The 27,587-nt window shown below is 39.7% G+C and overlaps 1 protein-coding gene across 4 annotated transcripts in view; it reads left to right on the forward strand.

The window, feature by feature from the left end:
- LOC6582911 (ecdysone-induced protein 75B, isoforms C/D) overlaps positions 1 to 27,587 on the forward strand; it is a 117,820-nt gene that overhangs the window by 78,675 nt on the left and 11,558 nt on the right. For 3 of the 4 annotated variants that reach the window (XM_032731948.2, XM_044010080.1, XM_015162646.3), the window contains exon 3: positions 20,831 to 20,975. In XM_032731948.2, the coding sequence (XP_032587839.1) occupies positions 20,831 to 20,975 (145 nt within the window). Of the gene's footprint in view, positions 1 to 18,548; positions 20,416 to 20,830; positions 20,976 to 27,587 lie in introns of those variants that run through there. The other variant, XM_032731949.2, reaches the window with a different exon arrangement.

Here is a 27,587-nt window from a genome sequence, read left to right on the forward strand (position 1 = left end):
ACAACAACAATGAGCAATAAAAACTATAGCTAACAAAGCACGCGAGTCGAATGGGAATGGGAATGGGAAATGTTTCGCTTCGCCTTGCTTTGGATTTTCTTAGGCAGCCCAACGAATAAGAAAAACAAGTAAGAACGTTGCAGTCGAGTTTTATCGACTGCTGAATACTCATTCGTGACCCTAACAATGTCAGATTTGCCACGCCCCCAATGATAAATCCCTAATGGTTGTCAACAGTAATTGAACTGTGGAAAATACTGATTTTCAAGATCTGCCACGCCCCCAAGGGCGTAAATATATGCACCACATCATGATGATTTTTGTGTGGCAATCCTATTACATATTCAAAATTTCGACTCTCTAGCTTGCTGAAATAACGTAGAACGTATATCCCGTTTTGCCACGCCTTTAATGGGCGTTTCGGGAAAATCTTAACACTTTATAAATCAAGAGTATCCCGATTACATGTTTCAAATTTCAACTCTCAAGACCTACAAAGCCAATATACTCATTTCAATTTCTCGTGAATGAGCGTGGAAAAGGAAAAATCTTAGGAAAATTTATTGTTGCTGCTCGCAAGTGGCCAACGGGCGTTTAACTGATTTTGTTTTTGAGATTTTGCTGGTGCTGCTGCTGCTGTTTTTGTTGTTGTTTCGCTTTGCTGCTCTGGCACTAACCTAAGACAATGAATGCGCGCCTGAGGCAGGGCAATCACCAAGGTGGGCATAGGTGATCGAGGTGGGTTGGCCAGGTGTTTGGGGCTCTAAATAGGCCCGCTGCTGCTGCCGCTGCTGTTGTTGACTAACGGCAATGTTCACATGAGGCGGGGGCAAATCGGTAGCCGCAACAGAAGTGGCTGACTTGTGTAGCCTTTGCTTTTGGCCAGGTTAACTGCAAGCTGGCCAAGGAGCAGAGCACAAGTCAGTGCAGTTAACTGGGCCTAAACGACTCGCTGTGCTGCGGCTTAGCTTGGAGCGGCTCTAATTGAACTATTATATAATTAATATAATAATATTTTATTTACAGATGCATAATAATAAATATTCTCTAAAAATATATATAATGAATATGATTTTAATATTATATTTATATAAAAAAAAATATACATTAAAAAAAATAATAATAATAAATAGTTTAAAAGATATTTTTTATTTTAATTTTTTAATTTCACTTATACTATTTTCTTAATTTTTTGTTATTGAAAAATAAGACAAATAGTAATATTGATTTAACATCAATTTTATTTTTATTTTAAAATGCATTTTCTTTATCTATTTTTTTTTTTTTTTATATTTATATATATAATTTTTTATATTTTAAATTTTGTTTTTATATTTCAAAATTTATTTTTTATTTTTTTTTTTTGCTTTTTTATATTTTTTATATATATCATATATATTTATTAATTTTTAATATTATTTATTTTTTATATTTAATATGAATTATATATTTATAAATTTTTAATTTCATTTATGTATATGTTTATTTTGTGAACCTAGTTTATTTTTTATTTTATTTTTTTGCCAGCCATCAACTCTTTGTTTCACCCTCGCTTTAAAATTTGTGCGTAAATTGCGTGACTCCACTCCAAAACTTTATATCTGTTGCCACTCCCTCTCGCTCGCGCTCTCTCTCTCTCTCTCTCTCTCTCTCGCTTGCTGCCTGGCTTTTGGCTGCCACAAATCTTGACGTTTTGTTGAATGCCGCATGTTGCATGATAATTATGCAAGCGGCAAAAGTCAAATGCAGCGCTTAGCGGCGCAGCCTAGCTAACTGCTGCTGGGCGCTAGCTCCCACTACCACTGCCACGCCCCCCCACCTGCACACCTCTCACCCGGCGCTGTGGCTGTCTCTCTTGGCTACAGTCCATTTATGGCTGGGGCATGGCAAACGGCACTAACTCATTTCCGTCACAAATTCTATGAATGCGTTCACACACAAACACACACACACATACATACTGATACACACACATGCACTTACACCCGCTGCCAAAAGTTTCGGGCCTGCAAATTTTTGTATGCCTATTTTTATGGTAATTAATGTGGGCCAGCAGCACTTCATATGCTTGCCTGTGTGTGCGTGTGTGTGTGTGTGTGCTTACGCTGCGTATGAGTAATATGTGTTAGCCATGCCCAATGCCCATTTGCCCATTGGCCCGTTGGCCCATTAGGCCGTAGTAGTTGTACATGCTACTTCGCTTTGCTCGCTCGTGACATAAAGGCTGCAAAATGTTGCATAAATTAGAGGCATGCCCCGAAAGGGCGACGTGGCCACCGTTTGCAGTGTTGCCGTTGCGAATGCAATTACCGTTAACAGTGCGTATGAGCAATTCGGTCAATAAACTGAAATGCATTTGCCAAAAGCGAATTCCAATAGGGCAAAAACAAGAATAGTTTAAAACTTGAAAATTTGTTGATTTTAGAGGGAAATTTGTTAATGTTTTTCATTTAATTATTTAATTCAAGAGCCTAAAATAAATATACAAATATTTATTTGTTTTTTTTTTTGTAATTTTAAATATTTAAACAAAATATTTTGATTTTCTCCTCAATTTTTAATAATAAAATGTTTAATATTGAACTCCTTAAAAATATTTAAAAATACATATTACCTAAAAAAGAACTAAAGCTAATAGTTAATACAAATTATGTAATGATACAATAATATTAATTAACAAACTAAAAATTATATATTATTATAATTAATATTTAAATTATTAATATTCATCATGATAAAAAATAAAATTAATATTATTATATAAATAAATAAATAATATGTATTCAAAAAATAAGTAATAATAGTTAAATAAATAATATTTATTGAATATATATATAAAATATTTAGTCATACTTCAAAAAATTGTATTAAAATAATTTTAATACTTATAAATATTACAAAAATAATTACAAAAAAATATTACTTAAAATATTAATGTAAAGTTAAAAACATATAAAAAAAAATATAAGCATATATGCTAAAAAAATAAATATATTTAATAAAAAAAAAATAATATACATAAATATTTAGAAAAAAAAATAAAATATATATATATATATATATATATATATTTTTTTTTTTTTTTTTTTATTTTATTTATTTATTTTTTTTTTTTTGCTAAATATTTATTGACCATGACTGACATACATATCTATCTTATATTCATATTTAAATCAGTCTTCAAATGCATTTTAAATTGCAGTCTTAGCCAGTCTCCACGTCTTCTCAGTCTTCATCTCAGGTGGCGCCCAATGGCGACCTCTTGATTGGCGCTTTTGCCCCCATTGTGTTCGCTTTGGCGCTTTGGCATTTGTTTGTTTGTTATGGCTTTGCTTTGGCCATTCAGCTGTCGCAGACCCTTTTGGGTTTGCCTTAATGACGTCGCTGTTGCAGTTGTTGTTGCTGTTGCTGTTGTTGTTGTTGTCATAAGCTCAATCGAAGGCAACATGGGCAAACACGGCCTGACAGCTACATTTTTGGCAGCCAAAATGTCAAAGCAGTAGCTGTTGATCTCTCTCTCTCTCTCTCTCTCTCTCTCGCTCTCTCTGCTTGTCTCTTTTGAATGTGTGTGAAAATTAAGCCGCATATAATTTATGTTGACTCTGAAAGAACAAAATCGAATGTAACTCAATTTTGCAAATAGATTTTGACTAGCTGCTAGTTTAGCATGTTGCATGTTGTTGTTGTTGTTGCAGTTGTTGCTGCAGTTGTTGTTGCTGCCTGTTAAACTCGTTCGGCAGCCTTCAGAAAACTGCACGTACGTACGTTGCTAACCAGTACAATCACCTTGTTGTGGCATATAGTTCTCTAGACTCCGCTCTCTTGGACTAGACCAAAAAACGTGACTCGATGGCGGCCCAAGTCAAGTAGATGGAATTGCATTTAATGGGCGCAACAACAACAGCAGCAACAGCAACAACAGCAACAACAACAAATACCAATTCTCTGCTCAGGCATTAAAGTTGTTCAAGTTGTTGTAGTTGTTGTTGTTGTTGTTGTTGCGACCGCAGCCTTTACAATTCAAATTTACAATTCGCAATTGATTTTTTTTTTTCTATTTTTCTATTTGTTTTCTATTTTTCTTCTTTTTTTTGTTATGTGGGCGCCTTTGTTGTAAATCTCTGTTACGTTGCTATTTGAATTTTAGCTGGCACCAATCCATAGACAAATCATTGGTTATTTTCCCAATGCGTAGCTAGCAACAGCAGCAGCAACAACAACAACAACAGCAACAGCAGCAACAACTAGGTGACAGATGCAACATGTCATTCAACTCCAATTCGATTGAAGGTACAATTCAGCTAAGCTTAACACAATACAAAAAGAATTCGGAATGAATAGAAATAGTAAATGTTTCTTACAAAGAACTAATATAAATACAAACTAGTGTTGTAAAGTGCTGCAATAAAGAAGGTTTTCTTAATTAAAAGGACGCTATCTATCGCTGAAAAAAAAATTTTTTTTTTAATTTAAAAAATATATAAAATGAAACTTAATTTAATTTAAAAAAAAAATTAAAATCAGGGAAAACATTTGACATAATAATAATATTCTAGGCATTAGCAACACTAAAAAAGTCGAATAAGAATTTTGCATGCTGAGAACTAGTTCCATTTTCGTATTTAGCAACGCAGACAAACACCAAAAATAAAAGTAAAAATAAAAATATGTACAAATAAAAAATAAAACAAAATGAAATGCTTAACCCATTTGCAACACCAAAAATAGGCGCGTAATTTGTCGCTCTTTTTCTGAAAAGAAAAGGAAAAATGGAAAAAGAGGAAAACTCGATTTCCACTGTCTGTATTAAACTAAATTTTCATATGTTCGCATTTTTTGTGTTTTTTGTTGTTGTTAGTTTTGTTCTGTGTCTCTTCACCAAAAAGTGTTCTAATAATACGACAGGCGACGCTTTTCAAATGCCTTAAATTTTCGTGTTTCCGTCAGAACTGTCAAGCGCCAGAAAATGGGGAGAAAAAAGCAAAAAAACAGAGAAAAAAACGTATCGAAAAAACACAAGAATGGGAAAGAAAATGGCAAGCAAAAAAAAAAAAAAAATTGAAACTAAAACTCAAACTAAAAATTCGATCGGACAGCTCGCTGTCCGGCCATTCGGTTGAGAGGCGCGAGCTATTTTTAATTGCTTTTAATTAACAGAACCTACAAAATGCAACGTGACAAGCATAATTTCGCCCATTTTCCTTGCACATTTTCCTTTCTATTTTGTAATTAATGCAATTATTTCGACACTGTTCGAAGAGAGCTGCCAAACCGCAGCAAAGACTCAAGATTATGAAAGGAGAGAGAATGAGAGAGAGAGTAGCTAAGTGGGTGTCTGTGTGTGTGTGTGTGAGGGAGAGCGAACGTTAATTTGTGGAGTCATGCGAAGATTTGTAGCTTATTGTTTGGTCATTGGCTTAGTGAAAAAGCAGAGGAAGGGGGAAGGAACATCGAAGCGAAACGAAACGAAACGATGCGAACGCGCAGCGCAAAGTAAAAGGCAGCCACAAATCGTGCCAAAAGATAGGTCGCCAAATAGACAGCAGGACAGCAGTGCCTGAGTGAAGTGGAGAGAGAGAGAGAGAGAGTAGGAGAGAGAGCGAGAGGGTCAGATTAATGCAAAATATGCCGCTACGCCACAAGTGCAATGAACTTAGCGACTGGGCGAACGACCAAGTCAAGCAAGTTCTAGTTGAGGCAGTCGCGCAGTCCAGCAAGAGCGAGCGAGAGAGAGGGCAAGAGAGAGCAAGAGAACGAACTAAGAACGAAGAATTGAGCACTAAGCAAAGACTGAAACGACGCATATGCATGTACATGTGTGTGTGCGTGTGTGTGTGTTTGCATGCAAATCAAAGCGTTGCGTATGCGCCGCAGCGCTGATTAGACTCTAGATTTACAGCTAATCTATATTTCAGAATTGTAATAACTTGATGGCTGCGCGGCCTCTATGCATAGCATATACAAAAATATTGTAGGTAGTCTTGAGCTGCAGCGATAGCCCAGCAAGCGTTTTGCCCCTCTCTCCTTCTCCTCTTCGCAACCATTAGCCGACTGCATCGGGCTGCCTTCGTTAAATGACGATTGCCAGTCGCGTTAGGTTTTTCGTGCGACAGCTCGGGCTGTTCGCGCTCGTTCGGTCGTCGTTGGGTTATTGAACTCAACGAGCTGGCTTCGAATTGGGTTAGCGTAGGTTAGGTTAGCTTTGGGTTAGGTTAGGTTAGTTACTTGCGGCTCGACTAGACCTGACTTCTGTTGCTGCTGCTGACGCCTGCTGCGTTTGCCGTCTCCCTCTCCCTCTCCCTCCCCCTCTCTCTCTCTTTGTGTGTGTTCTCGTTTGTGAAATGCGATAAGCTCTCAAAACAAACGACGATGACGACGGCGACTGCAGCGACTCTGCGCTGCCCAACATGTGGAAGAGGAAGAGTGCTGTGTTTTGATTCGCTTTAATTGCTTGGGCCTGGCCCCAAAAACGGTTCGGGTATGGGAATCAAAATGGCTGCAACAAGAAAATGGATTGTTGCACAGGCGGAAGCACCAACATCAACAACAACAACAACAACAGCAACAACAACGGCAGCAGGTGCAAGTCAAGTGTCGCAACTGAAGTTATTTGAAGTGATTTGAAGGCTCCCAGTTATGATTTGATGGGCCTCGTTAGGCTCGCTGATGTCTCTATCTGATAGCTGAGTTGAGTGTGACAAGCTTCGAATTCGATTTGTAGGGTTTGATTGGCTCGCCGAGTGCAGTCACCTATATCTGTGGCACTGTTATATATCAGCTACAAGAATCTGTCGACTAAGCTATGTGGGTTAAATGCGCCTTTTAGAAGTCTGTTAAACGGAGAAATGGGAAGAACTCAAGAACTTTATGGTATTTGATGTTTGTTTGAGTCTAAATATTGTGAGGGGATTTTATTGAGGTTTGTCTGGGCTATGGGTAAAAGCACACTTTATAAGGTTTGCTTTATAGTGCTGGATTTTATTTTTTACCTATTTCAATTAAGAAATCATATATGTATAAATATATTTTTATAGTTCATTAATTAAATGTGGAATCATTTTTAATAACCTATATTAAATTTTTTTTGCATATTAAATTAAATTAAATTGTTATTCATTTTATTTCGAATTATATTAAATTATTATTTAATTTTTTTAACTTGAAATTTATATGTTATTTATTTTATTTTAAATTTAATTTAATTTTTATTTATTTTATTTTAAATTAAATTCAATTTTTATTTACTTTATTTTAAATTAAATTTTATTTTGTTATTTTAATTTATTTTATTTTAGTTACATATTTTGAAGTTTGATAATATTTTAACTCACGTTTATTTTTCTAGACAATTTCTTTAATTTAAATAAATATATTTTTAGGAGCTTCTATATTTTTATAGATTTTTTTTTCGACATTTTACTTAACATTTTTAATTTCATAAAATTCTTATAAAATATATTTTTGACTTCTTTATGATCTGCACTCAATTTTCTTATGGCTAGGCATTTTTATGATACTCCACTGATTCATGCTCGTAGTAGAATTGTTCACATTACTATTTAAAGCACAAGATTGCATTTGCAAGTCTTCAGATATCAGCCATATGGTGCTATATGGCGTATGCATTATATTTATAATCATACATAATTATAAATAGACTGTTTACGAGCAAATCTGTTGCACTAAAATAAGTCTTGCTCTAATCTAAGTGTGCAAGAGAACTACTTTAGTTAATCTAAGTAGCCTCAACTGCTCTTAAGTTCCTTTCCCTAACTATTTAGTCTTAACTACTTTTGATACACACATTTGACTTGAACTAATTAGTTGTTCTTTATTCATTTCGTTACAGGTATGTGTGGCTTTTATAACTATTTATATACATAGTTATATATATGTCTATGTATATGTGTAGAGACTCATTCAATTCTGAGTAAGTTATTGCATTAGAATGCGTTACGCTGCCGTGGGCCGTGGGCCCAGCCCGAAACCCTTGCCCCAGCAGCAGCGCTGCCCAATTACCAAGCAAACAAATAGCCAGGCAAGCGAGTGTGAAAGAGAGGGCGAGCGGCGGGTGGGTGGGTGGTTGAATGTACCGAGACGATTAGTGCGAAGCGACGGCAGCGTTGCCAAGTGCCTCACACGCACACACACATACGCACAGGCATACGCATACGCATACTTACATGACATGACACTCGAGTGTGGCATAGTTGTTGCAGTCACTGTTCTTGTTGCTGTTGTTGTTGTTGTTGTTGTTGTTGTTGTTGTTGCTATGCGCCAACGTAGCTGGCGCTGCTGCTGCTGCTGCTGCTGCTGCAATTGCGTAGCTGCGCTCGAGGTTATTGAACGGCAGCGACCTCACTTTGCATGAGGCACAGCAACAACAACTGCAACAACAACAGCAACAACAACAACTGCAACAACAACATTTGCTATGCAATTTTCTCGCTGCTCTTGTCGAGCAAAATGTGATTTTCAAATTAATAAAATAAATTATTATTAGACATCGACGTCGGCTACGATTGCGGCTGCTGCTGCTGCTGCCGCTGCTGCGGCGCTGTCAACATTTTGATAAAGACTCGCAAGTTTATAAACATTTGCAGATTGTGCAACACTGCCGCTCGATGCGTGTGTGCATTAAGGTGGGCGGGGGTGTGGGGCTGTGGGGCAACTACCTCAAAAGATATAAAATTAAAATAAATAACAGAAATAAATAAACTTATATAAAAAGACATTAAACACACTTAACACACTTTTGCTGCCACAAGGCGAACATGCAACAAGAGCTCAAGCTGAATCTACTGAAAAGGCAGCCAAAATTTTAGAGAGGAACGTTGCGAGGAGAGGTGGCAGAGGCAAAGAGACATAACTAGTTGATGCAATAAACTGGACAGAAGTAGAGGTATCCAAAATATAGAAGATAAGCTAATCTAATTTCAGATGAGATCGAAACTGTGAAGAGCAGAGACTTAAGATTGTGAAAACATTTATCAACATAATATTATATGAATATTATGGGCTCAATATTCTATATTTTAAGTAAGTCTTAACATTGTTTAGAATATTGTAGAAGTTGGTAAATAAGTTTGAGAGAGTAGGAGAGACAGTCTCGCTTGCTATATCTATCTCTATCAGCTGTTTAGATATTTCTAGACATTTGTAAACAGGAATTCAGGAATTGAACGATAGAGGGAGAGTCAATCCTCTTTATCTCTCTCTCTCTCTCTATCTCTTTCAGTTGTTTAGAAATTTGTAGAGCTTCGTAAAGAAAAAATTTACGAAAAAAAAAATTTCTAATCAATTCAAAGTAAACCCTAAAGCTTGCGCCTTTTTCTAGAATTTCGCTTGTTCTCCAGCCTCGCTAAGCTATTCTTTGTCTTAGTCATTATTGCCACGCCCCCTAACGCTTGACAGCCTCTACAAGTTATTGTATTCGTTGAATTGGCATTTTTCTCATGGTCCGCTTGATGACTCAATATTGAAAATAATTTGCCGCCAGTTTTGTCATAAATAAAGTAAAAAGCGAGCGTCATAATGCAACAAAAATGCGAGTGCAACTGCAACTGCAACTGCCACTGCTGCAGCAACTGTTGCATAATTGAACAAACTGCAAACGCAGCTGCAGCCCCATTTAGTGCAAATGGCTGTCGCCGTCGTCGCCGTCGCCGTCGTCGCCGTCCGTGGGTCGCCCACTTACCCAAGGAGTGAGATCTCATGCGTTTCGAGCCGACTCGACAAATCAAATTTAACAAAAATAAAAACAACAATAATATACATATGTACAAAATTAAATAAATTGAAAGAGTTTGTCGTTGCGATTTGCTGGCACCAGAAATACCCTAGCTTACAATGAATAAAAGGCTGATTGAAGAAATTCCTAATTGAATTTTTATACTCAACAACTACAAAGCTAAAACAGCTAATTTATAAAATAATAATAAAAAAAATAAATTAATTAAAAAAAATACATTTAAAAAATTAATAAATAAATATAAAATAATAAATAATAATAATAGAAATAAAATAATGATTAATTAATTATAAATTATAAAGCGGATAAATTATAAGAAAATAAAAAAAATAAAATAAAAAATATATTTATTAAAAAAAAGTAATATTCTTTAATTATTATTATTATTATTTTCTTTTTTTTTTTAATTTCAATTCCTGATTCTTGAAAATTACAAATTTATATTTTTATATTCTTTTTTATTTTTATTTATTTTTTATTTTATTTTATTTTTCCTTATTTTATTTTGTTGTATATATTTTTTAATATTGAAAAGGTTTTTTTTTAATCTTTTATAATTATTTTTATTTAATATTGTTTTACAATTTTTGTTTATGTTTAAGAACCTTTTTAATTAAAAAACATTTATTTTTGTATATTATTACTCTTTATAATTTTTATAAGCAATAAATAAATTTAGGTGTTTTTTTCTATTTTTGGAATATACAAATATTATCTTAACTTAGCCTTAGCTAAAAATGCATAGGTATAGAACAAAGATACAGTTAAATATATATAGCTGCTCCATATATCTGTCCATATATGCCGTTAGTTATCAAATCCATTTACCAACACTGAGTTAACCCGTAACTATTTACAGGGTATCTATAATAAACGCCCATATATAGAGACATTGCCCGCTGGCACGTGAGCCGCCTTTGTAGACGACGACTCAAAGGCGAACAAGGGGGGGCGTCATGGTCGGCGAGGGGCGTGGCTAAAATGATTTGCTGTGTGAGTCATTAAAGGCAGCGACGACGAAACGCCAACAATTTATATGACAGTTCTTATTCTCTCTCCGTCTCTTTATTTGTTAGTTTTTGTTTTATTTGACTCTTATGTCAGCCGGGGCGTCATTAAGAGTTCCAACTGACCAAAAATGGAAAAGCCAACAACAACAAACGATTCGAATTGCATTAATGGTGGGTGAGCAGAGCCATCGAAATCGGGGTTCGAATCCGGGCCGTAAAAGTTCACTGCACTCTCTGCCTTCATCACCTGCTCTCTCGCTCGCTCGCTCTATGACTCTCTCTCTCTCTCTCTCTCTCTCTGTCTCTCTCTCTGTGTGTTGGCTTGTCAAATGGCAACGACCTGCGCAGAACTGCAGTTAGATTTTGTTGGTAGTTGGCTGGATTTGCACGCAAAAGACCTTGCCTCTGTCTTCTGCATGTTGTTGTTGTTGTTGTTGTAGTATAAGCCAACATTTGCAGCATTTTTCGTCTCTGGTGGAAACAAGTTTCTCTCTGTTTGCCCCAACTGTTTTTAATAGCATTTGCGTCAAGCCGTGACGCCAATGGCCCAACATGGATTAGATTCTGTTTCAACTAAACACACACACACACACACAACCAGGCACACACACATATGTGTGTGTATTCTGTTTATTTGGACAACCGTGCCCAAATAACAATCAGCACATAATGGCTCATAATTGTGCTCCAACAACAAATAACAAATAACAAACAGGCGCCAGTTGTCAGGTTTTTGTTTAACGTTCCTCGGTAGGGGTATTCCCACTAGCTAAACTGATTTGCTTGGATAAAGTAACTTAGGACTGGCTCAAATGTGAGCTAGAGCAGCTGAAAAAGCTAAAGAGCTGGACAAAATTGCCAGAATACTAGCATCAATCTAGGATTTAGCTAGACGAGTGGCTAAAAAACAGCTAGAGAAAAGCTAACCGCAAAGCTAAAGCTAAAGCTAGGAATAGCTAGCTAAAGAGCTAGACAAGTGGCTTGAAAATAGTCAGATTATTAGATTATTAATCTAGTATTTAGCTAGAGAAAAGTTAACTCTAAAGCTAAAGTTAAAGCTGGGAAAGGCTAGCTAAAGAGCTTGACATTTAGCTTAAAAATAGCCAGAATACTAGCATTAATCTAGTACTTGGCAATAAAAGAAATTATTAAATCTAACTAAACAGCTAGACGAGTGTATAAAAACAGCTAGATAAAAGCTTTACTTTAAGCTTTGGAATATAGCTATGGAATAAATTCTTAGAATGAAATAAATACCCAGACGAGTAGCCACAATAGATCCGCTAGAGAGCAGCTTCACTTTAAGCTTACGAATATATTCTAACATCTAGCAAAAGAGCTAGAAAAGTAGCTTAAAACCAGCTAGCGTCTCTTTTAGCTATAGCAACAAAAACAGCTAGCATCTCTTTTAGCTATAGCATAACTTCTAGGTAATCAAGGTAAAGAACTAGAAGAGCGACTTGTAAACAGCTTTAGCTTTTGTTTATAGCTATAGAATATATCACATCCAGCTCACGAGCTATTCATATAGCCTACAACTAACTAGAAGCTGAATTTACTGAATTTCCATCAACTTGTAGCTATTGTTAGAGTATCTGTAGTACCATTTGTAACTTACATTACGTTCGCTTGGCGGTTTTAGCTGGTTCTTGTTTTTTTGGGCCCACTGAGGTCGGCAGAGCACAGACACAACTATTGAAATAAGATAATCGCAAAATAATTGCGTGGAGTTCGATGAACTTGCACGGGCAGCTAAAGCGAAAACAAAAAAAAAAAAAAAAATAATAATAATAATAATAAATAAATAAATAGATAGATAGATAAAATATAAACAAAAAGAAAAAGTACAAAAAAACTAGCACAAATTACGCACAGGCGATGGAGAGCAAGTAGATAAAAATATGAATATATATAGTGAATATATATGTATATACCGATATATCAGAGCAGACACGTACTATACTTATATATAGATAGAAATAAGTGGAGCACACATGGCGCATGAAATGTGATTGAAATGTAGTTAGCCAGGCAGAAGGCAATCGCTTGGCCCGGCCTGGGGGTCAGGCTCTTAATTATGAGTCGCCATATAATTGAGCAGGCGGCGCTGTGCAAAACCACAACTGAAATTATCTAGCCAAAGCTCCAACGCCCCATGGCCGCCTCCTGCCTGATTGCAAATTGCATTTCGCTTCGTTTATCCTTCAACTTTGTCGAGCTGCGGTCATTGCTCCAGCTGCGCAGAGCACAGCGTCACATGACCAGGCAGCCGCAGCAGCAGCAGCAGCAGCCAGTCAGCAATTTTTAAGGTTAATGCTGCTGCTGCTGCTGCTGCAGCGCCACCTAGCGGCTGTCCAAACACTTTCGTTCCCCACACACACACGCACACGCACACAAGCACAATTGAGCGTAACCCCTAAAACGTTTGCTGGCGTTCCATGCCCAATGTTTAGCATAGACCTCTCGCTCTCTCCTACCTTGCCGCCTCCTGCTCGCCTCTCGTTTCTCGCCTCTTTCACCGTTCGCTCATCCGGCCGCAGCAAAAGTTCAACGCACGCTATTTGGGTCAAAGCAATGTCTGTGCAACCCACCCCTGTGCAAACGCAACCCCCCACGCACACACCTACACACACACACACCCATACACAGCTCGTTGGAAGCAACAGCAGCAAAAGTGAAATGCTTGGCTGAGGCAGTGGGCGGTGGGCGGTGGGCGGAGGGTGGCACTTTCTGCTTCATTGTTTGACAGGGCACACAGGTGTCTTCCATTTGCCAGCGACGCGAGCGCGCGCGCCAATTTTCAGCTGCCCGACTAAAAAGAAAATTCCGAACGATCCAACCCCTGTCGCCCCACCACCGCCAGCAACTGGCTGACAATTTTGCTGCTCGGCATGCTTTGAGTTCATTGGACTGGTTAAAGGACAATTTCATTTGATTGGAGCACTCAAGGCTCGAGCAGGCACTCAAAATGTAAAGTTGTTGGAGCTCATCAGAGCTGAGCTTACTTAACATAGATTTGTCTTTGAAAATAGGCATAGGTATATAAATATATGTATATCTAAAAAATTATATTTAAATAAAAAAATCTAAAAAAAAAAATATTTATAAAATATGTAAATAAAATAAATAAATATATATATGCACATATAATTATATCTGCTTAGTTACATTTATCCACTCCCTCACAACAGCTATGCACACACACTCACACACACATTTGGCCAATTAAATGCATTGCATTTCCTTCCTGAGGTCATTTCCTCTGCCCACTACAAATCGCACAGCCTAACTGGAGCTTTCTAACTGTGAATGCTCAGCACTCGCCTCGCCCGTTTGCCCGCTTGCCCGCCTGTCCGCTTGCCCGTTCACCCGTTGCTCGCTTGCTCGAATGTTCTATGCCTAGGCGCGCACACAGCTCGTTTCGTTTCACCCCGTTCCACTGCTTATGCAAAAACAAAAATCAAATGTTCTTTGGAGCAAGCACTGTTTGCTGCGCGCCAAGTCAGCAGCAGCGGCAGAGTGAAAGAGAGAGAACGAGAGAGAGTAAGTGAGTGTGACTGTGCGACTCTCTCTCTTTGGTTCTGTTGCTCTCTGCTTTTGTTGCTGTTGCTTTTGCTGTCTCTGACTGTGATTCAGCCTGTGCTGCTTCTTTAAGGTTATTGCGGTGCAATGTCCTCAATCGTTGGTCTCCTTGGCTCTTGCTGTTGTTGTTGTTGTTGTTGCTTGGACTGTGGTGTATTTTGGGCGCTCAGATGCTGCCCTGGCAGGATAATTTGTCTCTTTTCTACATTTGTTTCTTCTTATTCGTTTTTGGTTGCCCTTCGCAGCGCTTGGCTGGTGAGAAATGTGAAAGGTATTTCCGCTCGGCCCAAACAGAGTTCAATATGTTTTATTGTTTTTCTCTTTTTTATGCTTCAGCATTATGTTTAAAATTTGTCATTTTCGTTTCGTGGAATCTCGCTGATAAGTCCACTAATTATTGGGCTAATATCACGTATGCTAAAGTTCATCGGACAGATCAAAGCTTTCGGCTTTGGGTAAAGTAAATAAGTTATAAATTATTGCCCTCAATTACTAATATATTGATTAACTATTGAGCACGGGTAGGTGATTAATGTCAAATCGGTTGATTTCACATTGCCTTTTCATAATGGCATTTCCTGTGCCAACCCTCAAGCCCCAAGCTGCAACCCCAACCCCAACCCTTAGTCCAACCACAACAACTACTCGAATGCAGGCGACCATGAGGCAACGAGTTGAACGAACTCAGCGTCAGCGCAGCGCAGCGCAGCGCAGCGACTGCAAAAGTGACGTCAATAGGCGCGAGGCCAAAGGGAAACACTTTGTGGGTGGGTGGGGCAGTCATGTGGCTACCCCTTCCGCTCTCGTTTCTGCCTGGCTGGCTGGCTGGCTGCCTAGCTGCTTGCGTTGCGTACGTGCGGTTGACCTCGTGTTCCTTTTTACTACGACTACGAGTGATGAAGCGTTGGGGAGGAGGGGGAGGCCGAGAGCGAGTGCCTCTCACTGCTAACGGAAAATATCCTTGCGAGGTATGCGCGCACAGGGCATTGAACTTTGACCCAAAAATGTGCCAGCAGCAGGCGCTGCTCGACTCGACTCGTAATTTGAACATCATTTATTTATTGTACATAGTACAATATTTTCGTCAACTAATTGCTGGCCTAATGACTCGGCCGGGTCCCAGCAATGGGCCATGAAATATGAGCCAAAGGTAAGCAATGGTTTTACCAATTACCAATTCCAAATTCTAACCAAGCCGCAGAACATGACGAACGTCGTCGACTGAACAGTAAAGCGCCATAAAGTTCCGGATAGGATGGGCAGCTGGGGCGGTTAGGCACGTGCTAATTGCTTACGCATGGGACGAGCCCAAAAGAGAATTCGAAAAAAGACAGTTATGATTGAGTGAGGCTTAGGAGAGCGTACAATCAAAGCTCAGCGAGGGTGTGCTAGGCTGAACGAAAGACAGAGGCAGAAAGAAGAGATTAGAAATTTATGTAAAATGAATATGGAATGAATAGGGAATGAACAGCAACGGATCCTGAAGCTTAAGAGAGAGAGAGGGATAGAAGAAATGAATATGAAATAAATTTCAAATGAAATGAATATGGAATTAATGTGAAATGAACAGCAGCATATCCTGTTGGCACATGAAGATCGTTTAGAAATTCCAATGCTCTTGAGTTAACTAAATTCTCTGTGTTTCTTCTATTGATGTCAAGATCCGATCTTACAGTAGCCCGTAAAGTGAGTTTCAAGTAGCAGCCCATATTGGATGCGGGTCAAGTGGTCAGTTGTGGTCCACTGATCGTGCACAGCCAGCAATGGCAACAGGTAGTCTATAGATATAGGGAACTATTCATTCATGACTTTTCGATGTATATTTAAAAAGAGCTGCGATTGATCGTAAAGCAAAAAAACAGACAAACAAAACAATTAAACAAATACTGAATTATAATGCTTGCCATATTGCCTATGGTTCGGACAATGACGATGTCGAATCATCATCATGCTAAAGGGGGAAAACGCTTCACTGCTTAAGCGCTCATTGCCTAACATACACTAACATACACACACACACATACAGTGGCAGCTAGGCGAATGTGTGTGTAACGTGAAATGCTCTCACTTTCCTTTGAAACTTGTTATTCGCATTGCAGCTGCCAGCAGAGTTCATTCACATTTGGCAGCCAGACCAAGAGAGCAAAAGCGAGAGAGCGCCGCATTGCAAGCTCGTCGTTCAGGTGATAGACCAACACACAAACTCACACACATAAACAGTGAGAGCGGGAACGAGAGAGCGGCTGAAACGGGCACAGCTGTTCCCGAAAGTTCTTCGGTTCTTCGCTGCGTGCAAAACGTAAGCCCGACTCTGCTCTGCCCGCAGTTCATTTGCGGGGGCCGTGAGGCATTGAAATGAGTGCAAATTGTCGCTGCTGAGTGCAATGAACTCGCGCTCACAGCTCGAGCGAGGCTTGAGCTATGTTTTGGCTTTTCTTTTTGCTTAATTGCTTTGAATTTATTGTTGTTAATTATATAATGCTGTGACTACGGACTGCCGCTTGAGCATGTATCGCCAAATGCTAGCTGATGCAATTTTCCGGGCCTATCCCAAACCGCTCGAATATGCTGCATTGCCAAAGATTTCCTTGAACGCATTTTAGCCATAGAGTCGCCGTATTGCAATGGCTGTTGCCCCAGCCCCGGCCCAGCCCCTGCTGGCCCGCCCCTGCTAGCCCGCCCCTTTGAGGCCAAGCCCACAAACATGCCGTCGTCCGCCTGAGGTTTCTGTGTCGTTGACCGACCGCCAGCTCAAATGAACTCCAAACTAAAAAGTTAAAGCAATGGCTTGCAAACTGCAGCAGCAGTAGCTGCAGCGACGACCATCGACAACAGCAATTGAGAGCAGAAATGCACGAACGAAGAGTCAATTTGTTCGTCTGCTCGCTCGGTCGGTCGCTCGCTCACTCGGTCGGTTGCTCGTTAGCTCGTGTGGCCATTCGGCTATTCGGTCGTTCGCTCATTCGTTCAGCGCTGAGCAGCTCCACATTTGGAGGTATATGACCGAAAAGTGGGTCACGACAATGGCGGGGTTCGTTGAACTGAACTGCCAGTCAGCCAACCTCTGCTGACGTCGTCGTATTATGTTGACGTCGTCGTCGACGTCGCGGCGTTCGGGGCTTTTTGGTTACGTAGCCTTCCAGCATGTGTCGTTGCTATTGTGTGTGTTGTCTCTTACGTTTTCTGTGGCCTTAAAAAAAGAAATGAAATAAATAACAAAAAAACACATAAGAAAGAAAGAAAGAGCGCGCCGCCAAAATATTATTTAATATTATTAATAACGAGGCGTTAAATTTAGTAGTTCATGAAACGAATAGAGTGCATTTCGGGACAGCGCTGGAGTGTTAAGTAATCAAGTATTCTCTCTTGCCCATAATTGGGGCAACACTTTTCAGTGTGTATGTCACTAAAGCCATATGATTAATAGCTACGAGTTGGGCAATTATAATCCCCCCTACACTGACACACACACACACACTTCACAGTTTCTGGAAACTTCCCTAGAACTATTTTTTTTTTATAAATCTACCTACCCGAAAATAGTTTGAGAGCCGTTCCAGATCTGCGATCCTCTTATGCCTGTCATATTGGTTGATAGCGCTGTTTCCGCCCCCATATCAATATGCCCCGCCCACTCAATATCAATTAATCTTATTTGTCACTCATGTTTCAAAATAAGCACACACACACGCACACAACAACAAATGTTCTAAGCTCATATGGATGTGTGCATTTGTGTGTTTGTGTGTTGGCATTGTTGTTGCTGCTGTTATCAAACAAAGCTGATCAGTCAGGTGGCAGTAGCAGAAGCTACCTACAAAATCTGCGTCGCGTAGGTGTTCCAAGAATTGTTTACAATACAAAAAACAAGCAACAAAAAGCGCCCCCACCAGCAGCAGCAACAGCAGCAGCGCCAGCGCCAGTGGCGTCTATTGTTAGCAGCTCGCGTCGACGTCGACGTTGGAGTGAATGTCCTCAGTTAGTGCACAAAAACAAAAACAATATGTGGCGCGAGGTTGGCAGCAGCAGCAGCAGCAGCAGTAGCAGTAGCAGCGGCAGCGCAGCTAGTAAGCGAGAGAGCAAACGAGCCGAGAGCATGCACTAACGATTCGTCGCTTGCCGAAGTTGGAGCCGAAGCATAGCGAACAGGCATGAGTTGTTGGCGCTGCTGGCGCTGCTTTCATTCGCAAATTGCTCGTCGTTAGCAGCGGTTGTGCAGAGCATGAAAAGCGCGCGAAAGAGAATAAACTAAATAGAAAGATGAAGATAAACTGAAAACTAAAACGGCAAAATAAGAGCAACTAGAACAACGTTACAAATAGTTTTAATAATCATATATCAATCATATAGTATCATTATTATTTTTATTGGTGCCAGTGCTGTGAAACCGAATACAAAGAGATCAAGCCAGAGAGAGCGAGAGAAAGAGAAAGAGAGAGAGATCATCAAGACTTCCGAAAAGCGCTATCAAAAGTTTTTGGCGCTCAAATCGTTGGTGTAGTGAATGAAAATTGAGTTTCAAATTGAAATCAAAGCAAAACGCGAAAGCAAACGCAATGTTCCTTATTAGCAAATTGTAGAGCAAAATCAACAGCAGTCTAGATCGAAGGAGAAGCTAGAGAGCTAGAGAGAGAGAGAGAGAAGTTCAAGTGTCATTGTGGTACCAAAAAGTTTAAATTTTAATAAAAAATGGTTTGTGCAATGGAACAACAGCAGCAGCAGCAACAGCATCAGCAGCAGCAACTGCAGCAGCAGCTGCAACAGTTGCCACAACAGCAGCAGCAACACGGCACAACAATTGTGCTGCTGACAGCCGGCAACAGCAATGTGCACATTGTCAGTGCACCGCAGCAACATCAACCGCAGCAGCAGCAACAGCAGCAACAAATCAAAAGCCAGCTGAAGCAGCAGCACTCGGCGCTGGTCAAGCTGCTGGAATCAGGGCCGCTGAGCAAGCAACAACAACAACAACAGCAGCAGCAGCAGCCGCAGCCCAGACAAATTGTTTACCTGCAACAACAGCAACAACAACTGCAACAGCAACGCAAAAGACTGAAAAATGAAGAGCAAATACAAAAACAACAACAACAGCAACAAACACCTGCAACACTAGTAAAGACAACCACCAACCAGACAACAGCAACAGCAACCACAACAAATAGTATTAGTCAGCAGCAGCAGCAAATTGTATTGCTGCTGCAACAGCCTGCTGCAACAGCAACAGTAAAAGCAACAGCAACTGTTACAGCAGCAACACCAAAGCCATGCGCCGATCTTAGCGCCAAAAATGACAGCGAATCGGGCATCGATGAGGACTGTGCGAACAGCGACGATGAATTGCCGCCCAAGGCCAATGTTGCCAATAGCCCAACGGCAACAGTTGCTGCCGTCGACTATGAGCAATATCAATGCCCGTGGAAGAAAATACGCTATGCGCGTGAACTGAAGCAGCGTGAATTGGAGCAAACCACACTAGCTGCAGCAACAACAGTAGCAACTGCAACAGCAACAGCAGCAACAGCAACATCAGCAACAAAACCCACCAGCAACAAGCTCAATCAACTGCATTGTGATAGTCCTTTCTCCGCGCAAACACACAAAGAAATTGCCAATTTGTTGATGCAACAAACTCATCAGCAGCAGCAGCAGCAGCAACAACAACAGCAGCAGCAACAGCAGCAACAACAACAGCAGCAATTGATGCAGCAGCAACAGCGACGCGACAGCTCCGACAGCAATTGCTCGCTGCTGAGCAACTCGAGCACGCAGTCACTGACAAATGGCATTGGCAATTGTTGCACATGCAACAGCAGCAGCGACGAGGAGCTGCAGCAGCAACACAAGCAGCTGATCGAGGATATGGACGCCCAGGACTCGGGCTGTGATGATGAGCTGTGCGAACAGCATCATCAGCGCCTGGAGGCGTCGCAGCTCAACTATCTGTGTCAAAAGTTTGACGAGAAGCTGGACACAGCTTTAAGTAACAGCAGCAGCAACAACAACAACAACAACAGCAACAGCAACACAGCTGCCGCCAAAGCGACGACAGCAATTGAGGATGCCAATGCTGATGTAGGTGGCAAATGAGTCTAATTAGATATAGATATTAGTTGGAATAGAGAATGATATGGAATTTCGAATAATATATTAACTTTCATTGACCTGATTTCTATTTTTATTTATATGAGCAGCTAGTATGACCAATTTGATTATATGTATATATAATATATATAGCTATAAATAATATACAAATCTATACCATATACCATTTAAAATTTATATAATTCTTTTTTGAAAGTCACTTGAAATTTACATTTTTATTAGATTTTTTCTTGTTTAAAATTTCATATCATAAAATTATACATTTTTAATTAATTTCATTTGATAAATCTTCTTTCATATTTACAATTTGAAAATTAAATTATTATAATTTATTCAAAATTATAAATCATTAATAATTTGTTGTTTTCAATTTATTTAATTCCAGGGCTTCTTCCGTCGCTCGATACAGCAAAAGATCCAATATCGCCCATGCACCAAGAATCAGCAGTGCAGCATTTTGCGTATCAATCGCAATCGCTGTCAATATTGTCGCCTGAAAAAATGCATTGCCGTTGGCATGAGCCGTGATGGTGAGTACACAAGCTTTTACACTCCTCTAGTCCTAAATCACTTACTCACACACACACAGTCACACGCACGCACACGTACTCAATACTCACTGCAGAGAGTCAAGCTCAAATACAATAAAAATAGAAAAACAAAAACAAAATACAGCAGCAGCAACAACAATCATTAGAGGCTAAAAACCGAACACACAACGAAACTTAACGAACGACAGCCGACGACTATCACTGAGTTCATTGACCAGCCATGAACGAAATTTCAGCTGGTTGGTTGGCTGGGTGTGTGTGTATGAGTGTATGTGTGTGTGTAAGCATGAATGTATGTGTATTGCAACATTTGTATAGAGCGCGCGATTTCACGGCAAAGTAAAAGTTGTTAGCTGCCTGCCCTGAAAAAAGCAACAAAACACACTCACACACACACACACTCGCATACAAAGGCAAACTACATTTATGTAAATTTTGTTTAAACAAATTTCCAACACCCGCATGATAAATGGGAGCAGCGGCAACAGCAACTGTGCGCCATTTCGAAATTATGTTAAAAGTTGAATGAACGCACTTAACCTAAATTCATAAAGGCAAGCGAGGCCATGCCTACGCATGTCTCTCTCTCTCCCTCTTTCTCTCGCCCGCTCGCTCCCTCACTCATTCTCTCCATCAGGCAATTTGAATCTTTCTCTTGCACTCTTTCACAATTCCTCATGTTGTTACGCTTGCAAGCATTTGCTTTTTATTAAATTTTGTAATAATTTGTTTAAATTAAGAGCAAGCCCGGAAAAGTTGTACAGGAAATGCTGCGACGTTCATATCGATTATGAAAGCATATAAAAATATAAAAAAAAAAAAAAAACAACAGAAAACAAAATAATATACAAAACGAGCGAAGCAAAAACAACAACTTACTCGAGCGCGCAACGTTCATTGACTTTTGGGCTCTTCTTCCTCTTCTTTCTATCATGGCGGCCATGTTGCTGTCGAAAACGAAAGTGGTTCATGCTGCTGCATGCGCGCCTGTTGGATAGACAGAGAAAGAGATAGCGAGAGAGCTGTTAAGTCGTCGCTGTGGCTGTTTTGTAGGCAGCACGCAGTCGCAGCCTGTGCTTAATAATAATGTTGTAGTAGCTGTTGTTGTTGTAATGCTACTTGAACATGTGTATGCTGTAATTGATGGATTACAGTTTGTTTTCTTTTCTTTTCGTTTCTTTCTTCTTTTTTTTTGTGATGGGACGCGTGCTGGGTAAATGAAATAAACGAAAGTTACATAACGTTAGATAAACGAGTAAATTAGCTATAAAATATGCATATTAACAAATTAATCACTGTCTCGCCTAGGCATTGACTAAAATACTATTTAGAAATTGGCAAATCCTTGAACTAGTTCTATGCAGCACTAATGTCAAAAATCGCAATAAAAAACGAAAAAAACTACTAAAACTAAAATACGACCGCCATCAAAATAAACAGCAGCGAACTCAAACTCGGCAACAGCAAACGAACAAAAACAAAAATTCGAATTGTTTATAATAAAAATGACCGTGTGCTATTTACGCGCAGTCGCCGCTGGCGTTGGCGTTGCCGTCGACAGCGCTGCCCTCGCTTGCCTTATCTTTCAAGGAAAATTAAATTTGTACACTGACACACACACACACACACACACAAACATGGGGGCTGTTGTCGAAATATTTACAGTTACTTTTGTTAAAACGCGAACTGACCTAGAAATTGATCATATTATGTTGATTATGTATATTTCTGGAATCTCCATTATGCCGGCGAGTGCATAATATGCAAGACTTTCACTTGGTCGTTTGACCATTTCGAAACACTTTCTTTTGCGGCTTTCATAATTTCTTTTTCGTGTGTAGTAATATTATTAGGCGCCATTTTGTTTATGTTTGCCTATTGCAAAGATACGAAAATAAACGCAAGACGCGCCGTCAAAATGAAAACGAAACCGAAATTTAGCGCACACATACACACGCAGACACACATACCCAAACACAGCCACAGACAGACACTCTCCCGTGGATAGAGCGCCCCTCAAAAAAATACCCACAGAAAAAAAGCAACAAACAAACACGAACCAGGCGACAGCCTCAGCCCGCGAGCGCCCTCTCTTACTCTCGCTCTCTCTCGCTCCCCCACAAAAACATTCAGCCTCGACAGCAGCGCTCAGTTCATTGACCGACGAAACTGGGTCACCCAAAGCAGCGACGGAGCAGCAGCAGCAGCAGCAACAGTGAAGGTGCCTGAGTGTGTGTGTGCGTACGTGTTTGTGTGCAAGTACGATTGATAGTAAACATGCTTTTTTCACTCATTTTGCATTTGCTTTATTTTTTTGTGAATTGTTGAAATTTGTAGTTGTCGCGGAACAGGCATAGACATGTATTTGCAGCTTTTTGCATTTTATTTATTTATTTTTTTTTTAACACTTTATTTTATTAGTTTTCATGTGAAGTACACACACACACATGAGGCATGTGGCGTTTAATTAAAATGAACTCAAATCAGCGCGAGGCTAATCGAATTGAAAGGCTCAAGATTCAGCATAAGAGCGAGCGCAGTTACGATACAGTTATGATTATGCTGAATGCTCTCTTGAACTAGAATGAGTTAGAGTGGAATATGCATACATGCATACATACATATGTACACACATATGCATATGACCAAAGGCATGTGTATGTGTGTGTGTTCAATGGCTGTCAATTAGCTTTGTAGTTGCGCACACATGAACAGAAAAATAAGAAAAATAAACTAATCAGACAATTGTCAATTATCGAAGGCACAACTTTATTTATTTTAGATCTTTGTTGTTGTGTTTTATAGTTACATATGAGCGAATGCATGTGTGTATGTGTGTGTGTGTGTGTGAGCGCATGTACAAGCAGTGACGTTTTTGTTGTTGTCGCAATCATTATTTTTTGAGGCTACACACATGGACACACACACACATACACACAGACACAGCTTGCATGTAGATTTCGCCTTGCCGTCATCGTTGCTGCTGCGGCGAGTGTTTTGAACTTTATTCAGGTCAATTACAAATACATTAAAATGCCAGTGCTACACACACACTCACACACAGACGAGGTGTTGACTAAAATAATATTGGAGGCTACCACACGAAATGAACAATATGACAATAAAAATGTCTTGCCCCAGGGGGGCGAATTGCAAATGGATTGGATTGAAGTTTCTATAGTTTCATATCATTGAGCTGGCTGTGAGGTAGCTGCAATGAATTGTTTCGTAGCATTGAGCTGACAATGTGGGCGTTAAACGCTGGGCGTGGGTCAAAGCTTCAAGTACAACTAGCTCATGATGATAATGAGGTCGTTGATAATGTCGTTTGGCGACTGCAACCAATACAAATACAAATACAAATACAAATAAATACATGTGGGCGAGCCTCGTGAGCTCAATGCAATGCTAAATGCATTGTAACGTGAATTAGCTGTGGGGGTTTCTAAGGTGTGTGTGTGAGCTCTGGCTGGCTGACTGGAAGGTTAGCCAAACGTTGCGCTATTGAAAAATTAATGCATAACAGATCGAGCACTTGGCTTATTATACAATTGACTTTACTTTTTTGTTTCTTGTCATCAGTGAAATCATTTTTTTTACGCGTGACACGCATCATCAACAGCAAAAGAAACAAAACTGAGCTGCGACAAGTTTGCTATCTCCATCTCTCTCTCTCTCTCCCTCTCTCTCCTTCTCTCCTTCACTCACTCTGCCAGTGTTACATAAAGCAGTGCGCGCTTCACCTGCCTTACAAATTTCGTATTTCTTGTTTGGCTTAACGGTGAAATTGCAAAGGAAAGAGCACAAAACAAAGCCGTCAAAAGCAGCGACAGCCCGAACGAAACGTAACAAACTTGTTTTACACCAGCCAGCGCTGGCGTCGACGGCGACAGCGACGTTGGCGTCGCCTACTACGCAAGTTGAACCTTCAAAAGGTTCATTTACCTCGCGCACAAACGAACGAACAAACACGAACAGCAGCCACAAACACGAACAAGACGAGCGCCATCACACACACACATAGACACACACACACACACACACTCACGGCTAGCGACGGGCAGCAGAAAAATGTACTTTCGCTTTTTCAATGCCTCGACGTCGACGTCAAACTAGTTTCAAGCTTCAAGTGGAGCCGAGCCGAGCCACAGCCAACATTGCTGCAATGGCTGTGACGCCGGCGTCGCTGCCGTTTTGGGGCACAGTTAAACGACCGACACATGGCGCGAGTTCAACGACTCTTGTAAAATTTCTCGAAGGTTTCGCATTGCAACATCAGCGTCGCAACTTGTTCGACTGCAGCAGCAGCGCAGCAACAGCAACAGCAGCACTGCATTTGCATAGGCTCAGCTGGCTCTCGCTCTCTTGGTCGCTTGCTCTCGCGCTCTCAATTTTACGCTCTCTCGTGTGTTTGTTGTGTGTGTGTGTGTGCGCGCTGAATGCTGTTCATTGCACTCGGCCTCATTTTGAGTGCGCGCTGCGCTTTTTTTTCATGCTGCAATTTTTGTTTTTGCAGCTACGGAGCGAATGAGTGAGTGCGTCTGTGTGAGTGAGCGCGCGAGTGCGAGCGAGCGAGCAGGCATTTGTCGCCTTTGTTGGCGCGAGTGCAGCGACTTTTATTTGGGTCAGGCACGGTCATTCGCCTCAGTCGCAGCGCAGCGCAGCGCAGCACAGCACAGCTGAGGCGTTCGCATTGCAACTGCAATTGCAATTGCAATTTGCAATTGGCAGTTGCCTTGGCGCGCATTTTATTTGAAAATCATTATGAATGCGAAAACAAAACTGAAATTCCCTTGATGCGTGCGCAAATAAAGGATTTACTACTACCCCCACCCTTTCAATATTGATGCCAAGCACACATTGCGTAGCCGACGCGTAGTACGAAAAAATCACTTCTTTTGTTTGACTTTTTTGAATGTATGTAAATATGGCGATATGTGTGTATATACATGTGTGTGTGTGTGTGTGTGTGTGTGTGTGTGTGTGTGTGTGTTGAGCGCATGACATTTATTTATGTGCCTGACCTTTTTTTTTATTTTATAATTATTATTTGTAATATGGCACAGGGTCTCCCCCATCGAACGCGATTTGTTATTGAGCGTTGCCTTCGCTGTCTGCTTTAGTGACCTCCTCGCAGCATCTTTGCAGTTGCCTGACCCACAAAATTAACTAAAAACATGTATTTATGTATATAGGTATATATATGTATGTACATATATGTAAATCTTTCACCGATCTTTGCTTTCTTTGTCGCTGGAAGCTTCAGGAAAGCCAACAAATTTATTTTGTCTTCATTTGTTGTTGTTGCTCGTTTTTTTGTGTTTTGTTTTTATTACATTGCCATCTCTTTCGCTCTTTCACTCTTTTACTTTTGGGCTCATTTTGTAAACAACTTACGCAACAACAACAACAACTGTGTCGCTTATTTGATTTTTACGTAAAGCCGTGAATCACCCAAACTAGTCCGAATGTAGGCCTCCTGCTCCATGCCTCCATGCCGCATGCCACACATGCTTCTCGACTCTTCGCCTCTGGTGCATTGAACTTTGCGTTTTGCCTCATAAAAGCGAATCAAAAGCAAACATAAACAACATTTCTTTTGTTGATGCTTCTCCTCAACTCTTCAACTTTGGCTCGGCAATTAGCGCCTCGGCGTAAAACGGGAAGTGCCTGCCGATCACAATGGTAATAACAATGGTAATCACAATGATAATAACAATGCTAACAATTGCTATTCAATTTTTCATTAGAGAAAGCACCCGCATAGCGAGGGGGCAGCGGAGTGGGGGTGGGGGACAGCTTGGGGGCTGTCGCGCTTGAAATTGAGGTTGAAGCCAACTCTCGAGTCTTTTGGAGCAAGTGAAAGTGAATTTTAGGTTGCGTTCGCTGCAGAGTTGTTAATTGGCTTTTAATTGTCGAATATATACATATGTATGTGACTATATATGATCATAAATATATATATATATATGGTGTGAACAATTATGGAACTGTAAACTGCTTTTGTTGATTATGAAAAGCTTAAAACTGTGCGATTTTGATAAAATGGACTTATGTATACACAATTTTTTTTTTTTTTTTTTTTTTTTAATTAAAATTACAAAAATACAAAATAAAAAAAAGTAAGAAAAAAATATAATAAAAATATATTTCATAAAATATTTCAATTTTAAATTCAAATAATGTAATTTGCTTTAAAATTAAATTCATTAAAATTGGATTTAAATTAAATTACAATAAATTTTTATAACAAACCTATTACAAATTTTAAGTTCTTTAAAAATGGTATTTCAATATATACAAATTGCATTTGAATATTAAATAATAATATATTTAAATATGAAGCGCATCTAAGCAATATGAATTTATTTAATATTTATTTCCCTATTCTCATAAACCTATATACCCAGTTATAGGTTTCTTATTGCCCATATCAATATATATATTATATGTTGTTTATATTTATTCGATTCCCAACATATTGCTGGCATATTCCAGTTTGCTTTCTTGTCTCTTCTGTCGCTTGTGTCTCTTACACAATTTCGGTTGTTGTTCAGCTGTCCCCCCGTCGGATTTGATAGGCCTAAACGA

This window comes from Drosophila mojavensis, unplaced genomic scaffold (genome assembly GCF_018153725.1).
Source record: "Drosophila mojavensis isolate 15081-1352.22 unplaced genomic scaffold, ASM1815372v1 contig_74, whole genome shotgun sequence".
NCBI lineage: Eukaryota > Metazoa > Arthropoda > Insecta > Diptera > Drosophilidae > Drosophila > Drosophila mojavensis.